This window comes from Mustela erminea, chromosome 8, assembly GCF_009829155.1.
Source record: "Mustela erminea isolate mMusErm1 chromosome 8, mMusErm1.Pri, whole genome shotgun sequence".
NCBI lineage: Eukaryota > Metazoa > Chordata > Mammalia > Carnivora > Mustelidae > Mustela > Mustela erminea.
This window is the reverse complement of record NC_045621.1, coordinates 89385941-89407484: the sequence shown is the minus strand read 5'-3', so window position 1 is coordinate 89407484 and position 21544 is coordinate 89385941. Positions and strand designations below refer to the sequence as shown.

The 21544-nt window shown below is 34.1% G+C and overlaps 1 protein-coding gene across 4 annotated transcripts in view; it reads right to left on the bottom strand.

Moving 5' to 3' along the window:
- The window catches only part of LRP1B (LDL receptor related protein 1B), a 1969831-nt gene that overhangs the window by 545852 nt on the left and 1402435 nt on the right, over positions 1 to 21544 (bottom strand). For all 4 annotated transcript variants that reach the window (XM_032356230.1, XM_032356231.1, XM_032356232.1 and 1 more), the window contains one exon: positions 19072 to 19221. In XM_032356230.1, coding sequence (XP_032212121.1) covers positions 19072 to 19221 — 150 coding nt within the window. The remainder of the gene's footprint in view (positions 1 to 19071; positions 19222 to 21544) is intronic.

Here is a 21544-nt window from a genome sequence, read left to right as displayed (position 1 = left end):
ATACTGTCACATACTGTCAAATAATATTTTAAAAACACATCCAGATTATAAAACTCCTGTTTAACCCTTCAACTGGCTATTAGAATAAACTCCTTATTCTTTACCGTATTGGGTACTTTCCTCAGGATCTTTCCCTGTAATCGTCCTCTCCTCTGGAAGGAAGCTCCTATCACTCTAACCATGTTAATCACAACATGCCAAGCACTTTTGCCCTTAAGGCTTTGTATTTGTTATCTTCTCTGCCCAGAAAGTTCTTCCTTGGAAATTTTCACAAGGCTTAGATCTTTCTTGCCATTCCAATGTAAGTTCAAATAGCACTTCTTTGGCAAAAACTTCCCAGAAACTGTATTCTGTTTTCCAAACAGAGATAACCAGAATGAAACTCTCTGTTACTGGTAATCGAACACCATATAAAACAGTGTCCGGGAAGAATTAATCTCAGTAGACCTTGTCCTAAATATATCTTCATTATTATATGCAGGTCTTAGTTTTCAGTTTTGGGAAGAAGTCTGAAAGATGGGAAGGCTTAGAAGATAACAATCATGATTTAGAAGGGTCTGAACCATGCTACTCTGAATGAAATAAAACAAACAAACAAACAAACAAAAAACAAAATACAAAAAAAAACCACAAAAAAACATTAGGTGTCTTACCAGATAGCTCAAGTAAGGAGAGAGAGCAGGGAAAAATAGCACTACTGCTTTCATCAACTGACAAAAATGATTATGAGAGCAAAAGAAAATGAATGATAAACCCTTAAAATTTTTTAAACAATCTGACCCAGAAATGTTACATCAAAAACTGTACCTTAAGCTCAGCAAATGATTACCTATTAGGATAGTCATTATAATATCTATAATTAAAAAAAGAATATTAAAACTTTATCATTTATATATAGGTGATTATTTAAATAAAATATCATACAAGTATATAGTGGAATATCATATAAACATTAAAGTGACATTGTTGAAACCTTACTGATCTAGAAAGTAATGTTTAAGACAAATTATTATTTATTTTTTTTTTTTAAAGATTTTATTTATTTATTTGACAGACAGAGATCACAAGTAGGCAGAGAGGCAGGCAGAGAGAGAGGAGGAAGCAGGCTCCCTGCTGAGCAGAGAGCCCGACGTGGGGCTCCATCCCATGACCCTAAGATCATGACCTGAGCCGAAAGCAGAGGCTTTAACCCACTGAGCCACCCAGGCGCCCCTTAAGACAAATTAAAAATGAAATGAAGTTTATATATAATTTAAAATATATATGTCATAAATTTAATGCAAGCTTTAAACCTCAGTGTTATATCAAAAATTCTTGCTATTTTGAAAATGTTGCTATTTTTATCCATTTTAAAATAATTTACTGTCAAGCAGAGAGAGTCAATTATCATATGGTTTCACTTATTTGTGGAGCATAACAAATAGCATGGAGGACATGGGGACTTAGAGTGGAGAAGGGAGTTGGGGGAAATTGGAAGGGGAGGTGAACCATGAGAGACTATGGACTCTGAAAAACAATCTGAGGGTTTTGAAGGGACGGGGGGTGGGAGGTTGGGGTACCAGGTGGTGGGTATTATAGAGGGCACGGATTGCATGGAGCACGGGGTGTGGTGCAAAAATAATGAATACTGTTATGCTGGAAATAAAAAAAAAATTAATAAAAAAAAATAATAATTTACTGTATTAGCATTCATATTATGTAACTTCAATTTCAATTAATTTAAGTCACCTTTCTAGTGTGCTTCTTGAGCAATTTTTTTTTCCTTTGGATATATGAGAATTAACTAGCATTTTATCTTGGCTTAAATGCACAGTGTATAATAAGGTTCTCCAGTATTTAAAAAATTGTTAAATGGCTGTTCTAAATTGGATAATTTGCTGCTCTCTCCTTATTATTAAACTATGAATTTTGTTGTTGCAGTTACTACCTAATTCTTGATACTGCCAAATAATTAATATGATAAAATTTACTAATCTAGAAATATATGTGGGGGTATATAAATAAACTACTGGGGAAAGGGTTAAAAAATAAAGAGTCAGAAATGATCTTTGGTGATAACCAAATAATTTAATGTATTATTCACTTGAAAATAAAAACATGTAGGGGCGCCTGGGTGGCTCAGTGGATTAAGCCGCTGCCTTCGGCTCAGGTCATGATCTCAGTGTCCTGGGATCGAGCCCCGCATCGGGCTCTTTGCTCAGCGGGAGCCTGCTTCTCTCTCTCTCTCTCTCTCTCTCTGCCTGACTCTCCACCTACTTGTGATCTCTCTCTCTGTCAAATAAATAAATAAAATCTTTAAAAAAAAAAAAAAAAAAAAAAAAGAAAAGAAAAACATGTAAACCTCTACAATGTAGCACTAGTCAGGAGAAAAGTAGCTTGTATAAATCATCATTTAGCAAAATATGTCATTGCAACTCAATACTTCCAACTGAGTTGAATGAGAAATGTACCAGCTGGAGCATACTCTTGAATCAGAAAAGAAAAATAAAATTGTTTATAAAGTGAGCATCATTCTACAATCCTTTACTTTATATTTCATTAAATCATGAATGTCATATTTTAAATATAAACTATAAAATAAAGAAGAATTCATGTGCCTTCTAAAGGAAATCCAGAATGAGCATCCTTTTTTTAGTATATGTGCTGCCGAAGCGAGCACCAGAATGAGCATCCTTATATGATCACTACATTGTGCCCTCCTCTTTATACAAAGAAATCCAGTAGATAATGACTCTATGTTTAACAGAGATCACAATATAATGTTCCTGAAAAAAGAATATAACTCCAAATTAGCAAATAATACATTTCTCATTACATCTAGGATTTTTAAAAATAGTCACTTACTGATACAAATTTTTAGGAGGAAAGATGATCTGGAAATGTGATCTTTGTCACTCTACACCAAGTAATCTCCAACTTGGACTAGATTTCTCACAACCAGAATTCCCTACAACAAATCTGGATGGCACAAGTATCTTAAGAAACACACACACACACACACACACACACACACATAACACACATGAATACTTGGATGTAATTTATATGGAAGTGATTTGGAGGTATTCAAAAAAAGAAAAACATGTTTCAAGGGAAGAGGGTCGTTAAGATAATAGAACATGGTTAAATAATTTTGAAATTTTACTGACGGTATAGTTATGCCTGCATGCTATAACTATAAAGTTTTTATGTATTTTATTCATCCATATAAATATAAGAAATACTCCAGCTTAAGAGATTTTCAATGTTTGCCACCATTAAAGGCAATCTTGGTGATGACAAGGTCAAATCACTGTTTAAAAAAAAGAAAAAAAGAAAAATGTTTTTCTTTTCAATTGAATTAATGGTAATCCTTACCATGCCACTTGTACTCTTTTTGTATTTGCTATTCCACAAACTGAAGAGTCCTCTTGTAAAGTTTTCTGGGTCACCTACCTGTCCTTCTAAATCTTGTCACATCTTTTAGGCAAAGCTCTTACCTCGGTTCTAAGATTACAGTCCTTTTTCCTCCCACACATAATCTCATTTGGAGTCAATTCAGAGCAAAATAATCTTATCACTGGCCTTTGAGTACTGTCGATCTTTGATACATCTACATTATAAGCTATATAGAACAATTTTACATACAATTTAAAAACCTAAAAGCATCATATTTTTCAAGGGTACAGCTGATTTATTTTCTTTCATTTTTTTCTCCTATAAAACACAGGATATTCCTTGAATGGTTATGTTTAATGTGGAGTAGTATTAATTAGAATTAAATTGATGAGGACATTTATTTCCACTTTGTAATGCTTAATATTCTCTCCACATTATATGAGATTGTGCTGATGCTGATTATGGAAAGGGGAAAAAAAGAAATAAAAATGAACTGATGCCCAGGTACATTTTTTTTTTCATTTTCCTAAATCTAGGTATATATATATGGCTCCAGAAAATCCTCTGTGCTTAAATGCCATCTATCTAAGTCTAATTTTAGTTAAACAGAGTCGCCAAATATCAAAAAGGGCTAAAGTCTGATTGCTTAACTTCAGTTTAAGTGAATAATATTCACCAGATCAAAATTTGATTCCAAGTTATTGTTACATTCCAACATGGGAGATTACCTACAGAATATTGGCAGACTTGTGGAATGACCTCCTTGGTTCTCTTGATTCATTTTCTAGATTCACTACATTGCTGTTGTAACTATATTAACTCAAAAATCTATTATAAATCTAAAACATGTCATGGCTTTTTGTACTCTTCACCCTTTTTTTTTCTTTTTATATTAAAGAGGAGACATGGGGCAATATAAAACAATTATGCCTCTACTCAAAGAGAATATGCATTTTCAAATTTGTTCTTTTTTTAATGCCATAAACATGAACAATGTACACTTATTTTTCCTGGGGTGGGGAAAACAATTTCAGAAAAGTTAACCTTTAATAGTTTATAAAGGGGAGACAATCACTTATTTAATGCTTTTAAGTATGGTAAAGCTGAGATGATTTAATTATACCATTTATGTTAATGAGACCATTCTCTGATCACTAATTATAATCTGGTTACAAAAATAGTACTATGATGTACTTTGCAATTGTAGTATTTATCCATTCTGTTAGGTAATTAGCATTAAGAAGAACAACATATTGGAACACAGCAATTTAAGGTGACAAAAACTGCTGGAATAGTATCACATATAGTCCTTTGGAGATTTCTCGTAGTACTTTTAATGTAAATTTTGATGGGCTATTAGTTTTCATTAATGGTAGTTTGAGTACTTAGAGAAGACAACTATGTGCTATACTTAGTGCTGGGCAAACTGCCTGGATATATTTCATATATTACTGTTACTTTAATGAATAGTGTTATGGCAATTAGAAGACTGATGGCTTAGAAAATTTAAGTGGATATATTTGAAGTTCTCTGCACTAAGTGACATTGCTTGGTGTACACTCAAAAGTATCTTAACTCTTTTTGAAAAGTATGATTTGAAAGGAGAATTACTTTAACTATACATCATGGTTATAGTGCATTTAAGATAAACTGGTTTCTAGATATCAAATTACAGATAGAGATGCAATCTACGTGTATCAATTAAATCACTGGATCTTTTGCTGAAAAGTAGATATACACCCAATTTTTAAGTAAATGGAATATCTTTTGTACCTTTTTAAGTGATATGTTGTTTGTTCAGTTTTTAACTAATTGTATTTTTAAGTAGAACATACTTCTATAATTCGTTTAAACACAACAATAATTATATGAATATATAATATAAGTGCACTGATGATCATTTGTATATCTAAGAGAATTAACATTTTTTTCAATCCTTGCAATAGCAACTGGGGTTATTTTTCTGAACTGTTTTAAAGACTCTTAATTAAAAGAACCATTTTCAAGCATTATATTCTCTCTTCCATGAATGCTTTCTACTGAGTAATCTTTTATAAATACACAATCTGGTGTCTAGAGATCATTCGTTCAAAAATTAAGTCAATCTGTTTTTTTTTTAATAGATTAATATTCTTTCTAAATCCAAATAATTTTAACTGGCATATTACAACTGCATAAACATATAAATCATTAAAGCTTTTAATTTTAAAACAACTGAAATTAAAGCCACAAACTAAGAGTTCTTCAAAGTTAAGTGTTCTAAATAACTATAATTATTTTCTTCATATGATTGATTTCATGTTTTTTAAATTTCTATAAACATTAACCATAACAGCTTGAAATAAGCATATTTCCTAGAAATTTCTCTTCTTTCTTATTAAAATACATAATTATTAATAGTAACATTGTATATGGTAAATTGGAAATAAAACGGAACACATGGGGCAGAACTAATTCCATCATTATTAAGAATTTCATAAACACGAAAGCTAAAATCTTTAGTGAAGTAATGTTATTGTACATTACTACTTCCAGCTCATAATATAAATTAACTGTTTATTCTATTTTGGTATACTACTGGCAGCACATAAATTATCAAGTGTTTTTTAAGCAGAGTAAAACTTTCATGGAGGGGGGAAAATAAATGCCTGTAGCATTAAAAAATAGAGTCTCCATCTAAAAGTAACAGTTGCTCAAAAATATGATCAAATAGTCAATTCGCACTTCCTGCTCTTTCTTCCTTACATGTTCTTACCCCACATACTGGAATGACTCACTTCCTCATTCTCTTCAGATTTTTGCACAACTGTCATTTTCCAGTGAAAATTGCCATGACCTTACTACTTAAAACTGTAATTTTTCTGGCTCTTTTCTCTCAACTCAACTCTGTACTCCCTATTCTTTTGCCTTGGTTGAATTTTCTCCATTAGTACCCTTTATCACCTGACAAACTTTATTACATTTGTGTATTTGCTTATACATTGTTTTCTCCCACTGGGGAGATCAGCCCCATGATGATGGATTTGTTACCTGCTGTAAGCTCTGTTGTATTCCTAGCACCTAAATTAGTGCCTGGATCTTTATAGTCACTTGCTAATTGTTTGAATGACTAAACAAATTGAAATTAGGACAAATAAATTGCTATCTGCATTATAATATATGATATATAAGACTAAGATACATATAATCATAAAAAACACAAATCCAGACTCTTTTTCATTTAGTTATGTTTAAAAGAAAGAAAACGGAAGGAATTTTTTTGATCTAGGTTTCTCAACCTCAGCCTACTGGCATTTTGATTCAAATAGTTCCTTGTTAGGGAAGACTACACTGGGCCTTTTAAGGTGTATACCAGTATCCTTGTTTTAGACCCACTAGAATGAGGGCATCAACCTCTCTACCCTACAGCTCTGACAATCTAAATGTCTTTAGGGGCACCTGGGTGGGCGGCTCAGTGGGTTAAGACTCTGCCTTCGACTCAGGTCATGATCCCAGGGTCGTAGGATCCAGCCCCGCATCCCGGCTCTCTGCTCAGCAGGGAGCCTGCTTCCCCCCTCTCTCTCTGCCTGCCTCTCTGCCTACTTGTGATCTCTGTCTGTCAAATAAATAAATAAAATCTTAAAAAAAAATGTCTTTAGACATTTCTAAAAGTTGTCCAATGGACAAAACTGCCTTGGGTTGATAATAACTTGGGTAGTGAAAAGAGTTCTAATTTTGGAGTTAGAATTATGTGCGAGACCCAGGTTTGACCTTGGACAATCCACATTGTTTGCGGCAGTAACACTGCAGTTGCAGTACTTATTTTTTTTTTAATAGTTACTGTGTCTATTAGCAATAATACGTGTACATTTAGAGAGTAGATGCTCTGTAAATAATAATTATTGAGATAAACAGGGCAGCATAATGGATAAAATATGATTTTGAAAATACATCTAAATTTGTGTATTTAACTAAAGAAATGCAAACATGTGATAAAAATTGGAGCAGTCTCTATAGACTTTTTGAACCTAGCTATTTTTCATTAAAAATATATATTGGCTAATATTCAAACCAAAATATAGATTTACCTCATATTTAATAGCTGCATTATATTTCACTGTACAAATATTTCATGATTCACTTGTCTATTCATTTATAATAGATATACAGATTTTTTTCCCTTGGCCTTCCTAATCACAAGTACAACTTCCAAGTATGTTCTTGCATACAACTCAGTGTACATACATCTTAGTATAACTATGTCTAGAAGAAATTCCTAGAAGAAACACAGGCTTTAAAGTCTAAGGATCATGACTAGAAAGCTTGCTACACTATTCATTAACTGTGTAACCCTGAGTGATTAATTTAGGCTGGCTGAGCCTCTGCTGGGACCTCTGGGATAAGCAGTGTTAATGATACCTGTCTCAGGAGATTGCTGTGAGAATTACATGAGGTAAGATTTGTAACCTAAATACTAGAATGATTTATTTATTTAGACTGTCAATTATTATTATTAAAGAGGATAATGCTGTTAGGCTCAGCAGTGAGAGGCTAGCCTTAAAAGCCTAAACCAGTTTTTGTTTCGTTTTGGAAGTCTTTTATTTGTTCTTGTTTATGAGTATTTTATTTTCTTCTTCCATTAAGCTGTTTAGTTTTTTGAGAACAAACACAATCCAATTTAACCCTTCTTTTTTTGCATTTCTATATGCATATGCATATACAATAAGTGCCTGAAATAATTGACTATATTTTACACATTTATCTTATTACTCATTTTTCCCTTTCCAATTTAAATCATTATATTATAAAAATATTTTCTCTCGAAGTTTATTTCAGGATATATTTAAATCCTACATTAGATTTATGGTTGTGACCAGTCTGCATAAACATGCATGCTTTGAAAATACATTTTGATTGCTGTGGCAGAGGTTTTTGCATGTAGATGATCATTGTTTTATTTATTCATACATTCTATTACTACTTATTGAAATGTACTCAGTGTAAAGCATCTTGCTGTGTGTCATGAATGATGCATATATGAATAAAATGTCCCAAATTATGGAGAAGTGAGACAGATTCACATTAGAAAAGACAAAAAATATTCCTCTGCATTAGGAAAATACAAAGGGGTCATGTGGAGAGAAAAACCTCAAATTACATTGAGGTAAAGTTGAAGTAGGCATGGAAGGGTGGCATTTCACCCATGATGGTAGGTGATAAATATGGAAAGTAGTCAAGGAACAAGAAATAGCAAGACAAATATAAATAAGCAGGGTATAATCCGATACAGGGGAAGTTTGCCTGGATGTATCATACCTGACTGACAGGAAACAGGGGTAGAGGTGGATCACATGAAAAATCAAGTTATGGCTAGGAATGTTCTTCCTGGTAATAAAAATAGAACGTAACTTGAATCAAGATCTCAGGTGAGTCCCAGAAGAGTGAATGTTCACAAATCTCATTGACCGTAAATTTCTTTTTTTGTAAGGTGGGACCAACACTGCTTTGGGTTTTAACATGTCTTATTGACTCTAGCTTATTTTATCCATAAAGTGACACTAATAATTACCTGACAAACAACTTTTGGTAGATGAAAAGGAGTTAAGTTGTGAGTGCTTTTCAGCCCCTGAAATGTTATAGCTGAGTAGGGGTGCCACAGCTGGTCTGTGTAAAGACCTATTTTATATTTTCATACTTTAGCAAGAGGCTTTCATTGAGGTTAAACAAAAACCTTGTTTTTAACCCTTAAACTGTCCCTGCTCCCCTTCCCACAGGGGATTCACTTAAAAAGAAGTCCCAGAAACCAGCTCCAGGTAACAAAGCCCAGATACAAGGGTGGGTCAGGCCAGGTGGAGACATGGATCAGTGGGGGGTTGCATACTGTCTCCCTAGCTACCAAAGAGTATGGGCCCCCACCCTTTGGGAGCCTTTTTGGCGCCAATCCTAATCAAGGTGTAATAGGCTGGTTCAAATGTCTACTAGGGTAAATTGTAACTCAGTTGGTCACCTAGCATCACTGTGGAGTTTCCTGTGTGTGTTACAATCTCATTGGCCACCTGTGCGTGGCCAGGCCCAACCGCATGGCCTTTGCCCTTAAAAGCGAGTCTGTGAAACAGAGAAGGATCGCCCTCTCTTGTAAAAGGTGCGTCCCTGAACGTTAGGTTAGATTCTTGATGCTTGGTGCAAAATAAAGCTTTGTTTGACCCTCGCTTTATATCAGTCTTGCTCCTTTAATCACGGACCCATTATTGGGGCATAACAGCCTGAACACAGCATGTCCCGAAAGTTTGGAGACTGGCAATTCAGAGAGTGAAGCAAAGGTTAAGGGGTCATTCAGTAGCCCAAACAAAAAGTTGTTAAGAATCTAGCTAGACTGTGAAGAAAAATCAACAGGCCAAACAAGTAAACAACAAAACAAATAAAGGGGCAGAGCTATCAATGACGTCCAAGATACAGAGAAAAAGATAGAGCATTAAAAGAAAGAAGAAAAGGAAGGAAATCAAGGGAAAGTTTTCACAAGAAGAACGGACTTTATTGAAACTAAGTTTCAGCCTTTTCACAAGCAAAGGCAGAGGAATACTTAGCAAGCTTTGACTTAAAAACAAAAAGAAAAACAAAACCCTGCATCCAACAACATGTAGACTTGTATTGTACAAAATAGGAAATGACTTCTTAAGGTAGATTATTCAAGTTAAGAATTGTAAGTTATCAGAGCTGTCATAAGACCGAGTATCCATCTAGACTAAATTTTATTTTCAATCTGTGAGTGTTCAGTCTAAGGACTGTAGACAGACAAAACATACCATACTCACAGTCTGTCACTTGCCATCATTTACAATATCCCATAGATGCCGTGACAACCTGCCATAATAATTTATTTCAGGAAGTAAAGTAGGAAAAAAAAAGACTTTTGGTGATTTCTGAATGCCAGTTTTACTGGGTTGTTGTATAGTTTTTTTTTTTTTTTTCACATTCCTACCATTATCTATAAGGTATATTATCTATCTGAGGAAATCCATAGCAAGTATGAAAACTGAGTGCTAAATATGCTTTATTTTTATAAACCCTAATATTAGTCATTACACCAAGTAATATTTTGCTGAAAATAATATATATAAAAAAATATATATACACACACACACAACGTGTGTGTGTGTATGTGTTTGAGAAATCAGTCAAGAAACCATGTTAGTGTAGGCCAAGACTAATTTTTTATCATTAGCTTAGAATTTCTTTCAGTCCACAGAGAAACAGACAATTATAACTGTTTGGTTGTAGAAATTCTCCTGGGAATATTGGAAACATCTAATCTCCAACAATATTAACACTGTATTCATTCTTAAGCAAAAACATATGCCCTTCTCTGATACTCAGATGGTTCTGGAAGAATTTTAATGTGTCAGCCTTGGCTTCCCCATGACAAACTACCCATATGCTAGGACTCTCCATAGCAGCTATAATGATGACCTCAGTTCTGTGAAATGAGCCTATGAAAAGTATAATCAAATGTCCGTAGGAATTATATTTATTATAACCTTCCAAGGGTTCCCTAAGGAGCAAATGATTCATTTATTTTGTTAGCAATGACTTAAAACAAATGGGTGCATAACCAAATCAAGAGAAGTGAAAAGCCAACTTTCTATTCATTAAAGGGCAGAGTTTGTTTTTGATAGGAGACTGAAAATGCACATGAAACATGCCTTTTCTCCTTTATTGATCCTAACAGTAGCCAAAATTCAATATCCTTCTAATATTTACATATTAAACCTATTCTGGCAAATTGCTACTTGAAACAGATCAATAGTATAATATATTTAAACTGTGGTTGAGAAATCAGTTGAGTTTAAGTATTCATAGAAAATGCATAATTAAAGATTTTTTTTTTGCCTTTACCTGTGAGTCAATCATTCTTTTATTTTAAAGAGAAGTTAGCCAAGTTTTGCAAATGATTCTAAGATTAGATGGATATTGGAGATAGCTACTTAGATATATATAAAAAGTACAAACCTATTCTAAGACAAGTAATCTATGCAATTCTATGTTGTAAACATCCACTGAATTCTCAACTAAAAGTCAAAATAGAATAACTTTGCTTAACAACTAGAATAGATGCATATGGACTCTGATTAGCATAATTTCATAAGTGAACATTATTTTTATTCACAATTTTTGCTGTCTCTCTACTTAGTCATTTTGTATATAAGTAAGACTACTTATCCATTTTGTATATAAACACTGACATTGTAGAGACCCAGAGAAAGCTGACCCAAGATGGGCCACGCTGGCATTAAGACTATTCTGAGCTGTAAGAAATCAAACCCCAGGGGCGCCTGGGTGGCTCAGTGGGTTATGCCGCTGCCTTCGGCTCAGGTCATGATCCCAGGGTCCTGGGATCGGGTCCCGCGTCGGGCTCTCTGCTCAGCAGGGAGCCTGTTTCCCTTCCTCTCTCTCTGCCTGCCTCTCCACTTACTTGTGATCTCTCTCTGTCAAATAAATAAATAAAATCTTTAAAAAAAAAAAAAAAAAAAGAAAGAAATCAAACCCCAGCTAATGCAGGAAAAGCTCTTTGCCTCCTACACAACTGTGTAAATTTACATTGGAAAGGAGACCCTGTCACAGGAAGAGAATGATTAACAGAGACTCCCCCTTACCTAAAAAACTTATCTGCAGTAACAGAGCAACCTGGTTTTTCTAAACATCTCTTTTCTCTTCTTATTAATGAGCTTTCTCTCCTTTGTGTCATCCTGAGGGCCCTATCCTTCTCCTCAGCTCATGTAAGTTCCATCTGGACGTATTCTCTTTGGAATTTCATGTGTGTAGATTCCTCATGATGAGAGAAGAGAAGGCAAGCTGGAGACAAAGCAGAAGCTGACACCCTGCAAACCCTCCCTTTCACCATGGGATATATGTGAAATTTCTGAGGCATTTCTGGCTTCCCTAAAGGAAGAAGAAATAGTGCACTTGTAGAGTTCACAATCCTGCAAGACCGGAGCTCCCTTGGTTTACAAATGTCCTAGTGATTTACAAGGAAGAAGCTTTCTTATCAATAGTCTGACTTCCAAAGACCCATAACTCAGTTCCTGAAGCCCTAACATCATCCTCCCCTCCATAAAATGGAGGGAGGTTGAGGCAGAAGTTAAAGTGAATAAAGCTGAATTTCTTCTAAACCTAAAGCTCATTGACAAGGATTTGTAATAGGAGGAGTATAACATTCCTCCAGGGAACTCCCAGCTGTCTTCATGTTAGTGTCTCATTAGAGGGCAAAACAGCTTTGGCTTGACAATAACCAGGCCTCCAGTATCCTGAGAGTCTTCATTACATATAACAGTCCTTCTGAACATCCTCTTTGCCTTCACCTGCCTAACTCCTGAGTATATGATCAGCCACTCCTTGGGACTGCAGTGCCGCAACTCTTTCTGCCCATGGGTCCTGTCCCTGTACTTTAATAAACCACCATTTTGTACCAAAGAAGTCTCAAGAATTCTTTCTTGGTTGTCGGCTCCTGACTCTACCCCACTGAACCTCACCTATATTCCTAAACTTCATCACTCATATGTATAACTATTAAATTTAATTTTTTTCCTGTTAATCTATGTCATGTCAATTTGATTCTAAATCCAGCTAGAACGACCACAGAGCAGAGGAAGGTCTTTCCCTCAGACGACATGCAAGAACATGTAATGTTAACTTTGGGATTCTTATCTGTAAATACCATCACAAAGACAACTTCCAAAAGTCATATAGCACCAGAAAACAAAACAAAAATTAGATGTGCAATTGAATCTCAACGATACTAACTGCATATTCAATGGCTTAGCAAAGAACAATGAGTAAATAGCTCATAAGATAGGAGTAAGGGGTGAAATTTTAAATTCAAGCATATACCCCTTGTAGTGCCCTGAACTCAAATTCTTACCCTAGAAAAGCTTGACAAATTACTACATGACACATTTTAATGGACTATATGAAGATCAGCCTGTGATTCAAGAAGATGCTGACTATTAAATCCAGAAGCGCCAAGGAATTTTTATGTAGACACACAGATTTCTTTAAGTTTGCTTAAGTAATTCCCATACCTCCACTTCTATTTTAAATATATGGTTCATTTGTCCCAGATCCTCCCTGCTCCGCCCCCCAAAAATACAAAATACAGAGAAGTCACTATCCTACTATTTCCTGAATTCCATCTTGATTTTCTTCAAATACCAGTAAGTCTGGATCAGCCAGTTCATTTGTTTAATTTGTGTCTTTCCTCTCAGGACCATGAATTGATTTTTCTAACTCTCTCTTCAATGTGAACACAATATATATACTCTCCTCTCAAGCTACAGATGCTGACAGTGAAAAGAAATAGTTTGTTAAAAATAATCCATAAATAACCCACAAATCCTAATTTTAGTCAATAGTTTCAACCTCTTTCTCCTTTCCGCAAAGACACCTAAAATTGAATGGCAACTTGATTAAGTTAACCTCACTGTCTCCTGCAGGCATTAATGATCAGGAAAATGCCAAAAGTTATGAGGAAAGCTGAACAAAAACAAACAAAAAAGTTCTGTATCTAGGTATTCAATAGTCAAATATGACATAGCTGACTGTATCCTATTTTATAACCCAAACAACCTAAAAATCATGTAAGAAAACATTCTAGAATATCAGTATTTCATGAAACTGAAGTATATTTATAAAAGAAAATTCCCATAAAAAGCAGTTATATACTGAGAAAAATATCGAAGACAAATTATTAGATAATTTTAGAGTTACAAGCTATTGCATTTGAAAGCAGAAACTGTTGTTTGTGCTGGCTCTGACAGTTTGAGAAAGACAATTGACAAGGTCATCTTTTTTTTTTTTAAATGAGGAAGAATTTGATATTAAAAATTATAGGCTAGTTTAAGTTGAACTGAAATAAGATTAATACCCCATATTCATAGTTTCTTCATCTCTATATACCTCAGGCAGAATACAAAGTCTGGTCAAACAGGACCACAAAAGCCTGGTGGACAAGCATTACATCCCGTCCTGTAGGAGAGAGACCACTTCTTTTCTGTAAATTATGCCAGCTTTACCAGGGGATTGATTGATTGACTGACTGACTGACTGATTGACATTTACCTAGTCTTCTCTACTGGTATAGCTAGGCATTAGCAGCCTTAATCCCATCCTCTTCTCACAATAATTCAAAGTCACCAGTATACATGATGATGATCAAACCAGAGGTGAGAACTAACTGCTGTTCTTTGGGCTGAATCAAGTATGCCCATCCATAGGTTTGTGATGGTGGTTTTTGTTAGTTTGCTTGGTTTATATCGTGCTAATTTTCAGGGTAATCCTGTAGAGTACGTTAGCCTGCATTTTTTTTTTAAAATATGATTCCTTGCTAATATTTAAAACTTGAGAGGTTTTTGTTTTTGTGTGTGTGTTTTGTTTTGTTTTAACTGGATTTCCTGCCTCTCTTGCAAAATGAAAGCTCTGGCACAACTGTTTAATGTTCTTTATGGTAAAAATAAGTAGAGCTGAGAGATGAGGCATTAGCTTTCTCCAGTTTTTTCATACTTCCTGCCATTCCCATATGAGTCTGGACATTGAAGCCTAGGCTTAGTTTCTACCGACCATGATACTGGACTGACTGGGTTTTATTACACCTGACACACTTTACTCATCACAATTTTTCTGATTCTATTAAATAAGGATTTGATTTGTAATTGTATATAAAAGAATGAGTTCTGTAGATGGAATGACATATAAATTATTTATCTTTTTGCTGGCTTAACAAATAGCCTTGAAACTCAGTATCTTAAAACAATAAACATCTGTCGTGTCTCACAGTTTCTGTGGGTCGGGGGTTTGGGAGCAGGTATATTGGTGGTCCTGGTTTGAGCTCTCTCTTAGGGTTGCTATAATGCACTGGCTTGGACTATAGTCATCTGAATCTTAACTGAGATGGGGGTTCTACTTTCAAGATGACTGACTCATATGGCTACTGGCCAAAGGTCCCAGTTCCTTGCTGTGTGGACATGACATGTGAGCTGGCTTTGCCCTGAGTCAGCCATCCAAGAAAGAGAGACAAGGAGAAAGGCTCATGCCTTTTATGACCTTACCTCCAAAGTCACACACCATCCCATTTGTCTTATTTTATTCATGAGAAACGAGTCACTAAGTCTAGGCCACACTCAAGGGGACAGAAGTTTAGCACTAATTCTTGCAAGAAGTATCAAAGTGTGAAAGTTTGGATTTAGAAATCTTGATCTTGGGGTCTTAGACTTGGCTAAATCATCAATTCATTGCTTTATTAACCTTCTACTTTACCTAATCTTAATATTTCAAAGTTCCTTTCAGTTTCTTTTGTATATTTTACTCTAAATAATACTGGCAACTCTAAATAGTTAGAATTTATCATCTTTGAGGTTTGAAAAAAATGGTAAGAACTGTCTAAATAGAATTTTCATTCAATTTTAGGAAAACTACTTCTAAATTTTAGTGAAACACAGACTTTCAGTTAGTTATAATTGCCCGGGTAGTATGTCTGAGGAGGTGGTGTACACTGGTATGTAACTGGTAACGTCATAGCCCAATTATTTCCTTGCTTTCTAGATGTGTAATTTCAGTATTACTGTAGGCAAGTAGCTCCTTCAACATTTGTATCTATAATCATTTGTAATCCCCTGGATAGAAAGTTGTAAAGTTCTCCTGTTTTACTCTTATATTGCCCTTTTTATATGACTATAATACTTAGCCTCAGCAGGAAACAGGTCATTGTCCTTTATTCCAACCCCAAAGAAAAAGAGGAGAGAGGTTCTCAAAGAAGGGGGGATCTGAGCCACAGAGCAAGTTCAGAGCCAAGGTAGAGAACTTTGTAAAACAACGTTGTTCTGCAGCATCTCTAAGGTACTGTCCTTTAAGCTTCAAACCTTCAAACTCAAAATATATTTTGATATGTCCACTGAATGAATTGTTGAAAACAGAGACATTAATAGGTTTTATTATATTTATTTTTTATCTCTCGGGTTTGATCAAATTATGGTGACACGGAGGGGTATACATACATGACCATTCACTTGTTAAAACAATTTCAGTGTATGCAAAGTTGGGCTCCCTATGTGGTGCTGATGTCCTATCAGCTTCACAGTGCTGCTACAATATAGGCATTAGGACCTCCCCCAAACTCTCACTCTTGGATTTTATCAGGGAAGAAAACTAACTGATTTTATTTTATTTTGCTGTAACGGACTACTGCTCTATTTCTGAGACTTTGTTTCCAGCACTGAGTTCTGTAAGTTTAGTATTCATTTTCTACTAACAGCAGGGTGGGTAGCAACCACGTTAGCAGAAATAAACCTTTAGAAAGCTTTCCATTATTGTATGAGGAAATGATTTTTATAGTATACATATATACATATATATCTACTAAAAAGTCAAAGACTTTTTGAAATGTTGTAAAATATTTTAACATTTTTCCCTCTAATTTATTGTGATCCTTGGCTGTATTATTTGCTAGTTTAGGTTGATTTCATAAGGTATGTTTGAATTCAAGTTTTGAAAACATAATGTGGGTGGTGATTTGGGGACTGTTGCAGAATTTAAACTCTGCTATTTTTACTCAGATGATTTAAAATATGTACAAGTATACATAAAACAAAATTTTCTTGTTAATTTGCCAAAGCTGAGTAATATAAAATAATGTTATTTTACTTATTGCCTTATAAGAATATTATAAATAAATGTATGCTTTAAAATAACCTACTTGTCAGATAAAATCCTTGTGTGCATGCGTGTGTGTGTAATTTCTGAAAAGTATAACATTCTTCAAACAATATAGGAATTGTCCAAAGTCTAGAAAGACACCTGAGACGTTATTAAAAATACAATTTTTTTTACAAGTTTAAATTCCTCCTCTGGAGAAAAACTTTTAAAAAATAACACTAATTCTAAGAATAACTAGAAAAAGAATGGTGAAAATGATAGCAGAAAGACAGCCATTTAGGAATAAAACTACAGCAAAACAAAGCTACTTAATGTCTGATGCCACACTATGTCAGATATCTGCAAATGCCCAAAGCAGTAAATTTCCAGAGTGCTTTAAAGATCAAATTAAGTGACGCCAGACTTTACCTTTGATATTTGTAAAAAATTACATTTTCACAAGTGTATTCCCATGCATTTCCATGTGATTCTCATAACTTTATTAAGGCAAATATATTTACTAACTGTATTTCTCAGCTATTGAAACTGAAATATTCTTTGTGATTGACGATGGGCTGAAACAATCTTTTTTTCTCTCTTTCTCTCTCACAGAAAGGTATGTTCCATTTTGTTCTGTTTGAGAACATTGTCCATGTTTATATTTGTACTTCAGAGATAAGTACACTGTCTGTACTTAGAAGATTCTAAATACATGTTGAACTGAACTGAATTTTAATTTTTTCTTATATCCCAGACTCATCCTGTTTTAAATAATAATTTGTAATATCTAAAATTGATTCACTTTTATTCAGATATTTGAAATCTAATTGAAATAAAAGGTGATTAAAGCACATTTTTAGTAGAGAATAAATTTTCCTATCTTTCTCAGTTAACAACTATTTACTTTTAAACTTTGTATATTAATCAATAGTCATTAGTTAAAATAAAACCAAAAATAAAATTAACATTCAATTTGGGAAATGATAAGAAAGAAAGATTGTAGAATATTGATTTAAGAGACTTAATTTATTACCTATATAAACATTTAGAATACATTCACACTGACTTTTCATAAACAGTACATATAGTTATATATATAGTGTATATATATGTAATTATGTATATAGTATATAGACACACACACACACACACACACACACACGCACGCTATCCAGAATACCTCATATTTAAAGTTGGAACTATGAAATCAGTTTTCTGACTTTCTATAACCAGACATACTACTGAGATTCTCTGTGGAAGATCTAAACCCCATACTGCTGACCTACGATGAAGGTCAGTTTATAGCCAGCCATTCATTAAATAAAGGCACAACCATGCTCACCAAAAACCGCTTCTTTATGGTATTCTTATATATTTTCTAAAGCTCAAACTACTTTGTATTAAAATTCATATTTCAAAAATCAACTTCTAATATTAATACAGTAGAAGTTGACTATTTGTTCTATGAAAATCCATACTTCCCTGTTAGCTTCCTAATTGTCTTTTTCATCTAACATCTTTCTTTTTCCCCAAAGACTGAACCAAAAAGAAAGGAAATAAGACTCAAAACAGTAAGACTAATCATCCTTAAAAATAAGAAAGAATTATTTGTGGGAGAATAATTTTATTCTTTGGTCAATGGACCCTGTGGCCTTGTTTTTTGAATTATCTGTGTGAATCAAGCTATCCTTTTTAAGCAGATATAAGTCATATTTGACCTTATTGTGACAAAGACACAAGGCCCTTATATTGCAGTAGAACAAAGAAAAAAAATCATAAAATAATACAAGTCACAGCCAAGAATCAATAATGGTAAAGTTTGTATTGTAAACAGCACGAAGTCCCTGATCTGGATAATCTTACAAGTCTGTTTGCTAAGGTTAAAAAAGAAAAAAGAAAAACTCACATAGAAATGTATAATTTGAATGTGCTTCTGGTGTTAATGGAGCAGTAACTTTTCTAAGCTTTAACAGGTCATAATTAATCAACCCCAATCAATACACAGCATCCTAGCTATAGAACCATTACACTTACCCATGATGGTTAGGGCTGTAGCTTTTGTTAATTCTTCTTTCATTGACTCTATTACTTCTAAATTACCACCATCCAGGTTGCATCTATTTATGGTTCCATTTCCCGAACTGATCCAATAAAGCTTGTTTTCCACATAGTCTATCGATAGACCTGTAATTAAATTATACAACTTAAACATAACAGTAGCCACTTAAATAGTAACGTTCAACTACCACTATATTTGAGGGGGAAAAACAAGTTGCAAGCTTAGGTTCTTGCCTTTAAAAACAAGATCTGGTTAATAGGGAAAAATACTGTTACAAATATCTGTGGAACAATATACTTTTATAGGCACTTAAGCGTTATCTCTGTTGATTATCACAACAATCTATGACACTGAGAGCAATGAGTGTCTCATTTCATCAGTAAGAAAGATAATACCTAGAATTGTTAAGAAATCTGTGAGTCCATAGCTAGCAAGTGGACCTTAGTTTAACAAAGTTTAACAAAGTTTTGATTTCCAAATTAACTGCCTGCCCTTCTCATTACACTGCTTTGCCTCAGAAAATTTTAATACATAATACTCTTTTGGGAAACTAATATCATTGATGAAATTTTTAATTCCGCCCTACTTTCAGTAACACTCACTTCAGGCAGTTCAGCTATAGATTCACTTGGTGATTTCACTGATTTTCAATTAAATATAAAAGTAGAATTTCAAAAAACTGTAATGTCACCGAAGCATGGAATTGAGCTGGGCTTATTTAGAATCTGTCGTGGGGCGATAAACCAACCATGTAGTAAGGGAACCAAGCCAAAGGCTTAGGATCATTATCGCCACATCACAGCATATCACTGTGGATTAGCTTTATTGCATTTTATGGATAATTTCATATGTTATAGTGGTATTCGCATTTTTCAAGGTCTCAGAATATGTATATTTTGATTGCTGAGGATTCTTGGAACACATCTACTTAATTACTGGCATGCTCAGTAGGCTCAGGGTTCGTGTAACAATAACTATGGTTCCATGTTGAACTTCTATAACTCACAGTTACTTGTGGAAAAGCACACATGTGAACATATATTCAGGCATATGGTACAATAAATTGGTTCTGGAGTCTTCCTCAGAGAATGAAGGAAGGAAAACACACACACACACACACACACACACACACACACACACAGAGACAGAAAAAATCCCTTCCCTATTTAAAAAAAGAAACAAACAAAAAACTAAGACAAATTAAAAAAAAAAAATGAAGGAAGGAAGGAGATACTTGAAGAGAATCACATGACCTCCAGTACATTGATAAAGAGTTAAATACAGTCCAAATAGTTCCAGATAAAGATAGTCCCAATCCAGGGAGTTGATTTATCAGATCAGTTTTAATCAAGTAGAAATAATACTATAAGTCTATGTAATATATCAGCTATTTATTGATTTATTAGTATGTTTTACTAATAGAAGTCTGAAAGGTACAGAATAAACCTAATAAATATAAAATTAGACATTTCAGGGATAAAGTTTTCAGATTTTCTTTTTATGACTACTGTGGGAGATAGGCTTTAAATACTTAAGAAAATAATCAAAAACTATCACATTCATATTCTTTGGTGTAGTATTTTCAGGTGGAAGGTCATCCATCATTCAATTTTTTATCAGAGAAAGTTCAGTTACTTTGTAGATATTTCCTGAGTCACCTCCATGCATTTTTTTTTTTCTAGTAAAAATGCTGGTTTAAACAACTTATTGTTCAGATGTGGTCTATTTTCCCTTCTACTTAGTTGGCTATCTAAATCACATAATTCTATCTTTAAACAGCAATGAAGAATATCTTACTAGAGACTTCTGTAACAAAATATACACCAAACATTTTGTAGTCAAATTTTCATTGAAAAGTGAATTAATACATTTACAAAGAATTCCTTCTAAGCAATTATCCCTCTAGATATTCCAAATTTTATCTCTCAATCAAGCCAAACCACCAGAGAGCTATCTGCTTTTTAGATTGCTGAATTTTTTCCCCTCACTTAATCTGTTGCTGAATTGAGCTCTGGCATTGTGCCCTTGATTTAAATGAAGGAAGCTATGAAGTAGCCGTAGGGAAACCACTGTTACACTTCCCAGGATATAGTGTCTGAAATAATATATCACATAGTGACCTCTTTATACAAGGACCCATGGGAGAAATTTCTTTCAGGGCTCAGTGCCAGAAAAAGCTATAGTGGAAAATATAAAATTGGAACTGATCATATTTCTCTCTTTGCTTTGGCTGCAAAGAACCTAAAGAGTCATATTTGTGACCCATCTGCAGAAATTGTAAAGGAGTTGCATTTACACCACTAATTTCACTCCTGGCTCAATAGACTAATCTATTATTTTTCTTCACCTTGATTTTTAAAATCAATATTCTTGTCTGGCCTTGCTTAAGGGATTAAATTTGTCTAAGTTTTCTCAAACCCCTCCCCCTTTTTTTAAGGAAAAGGTGCA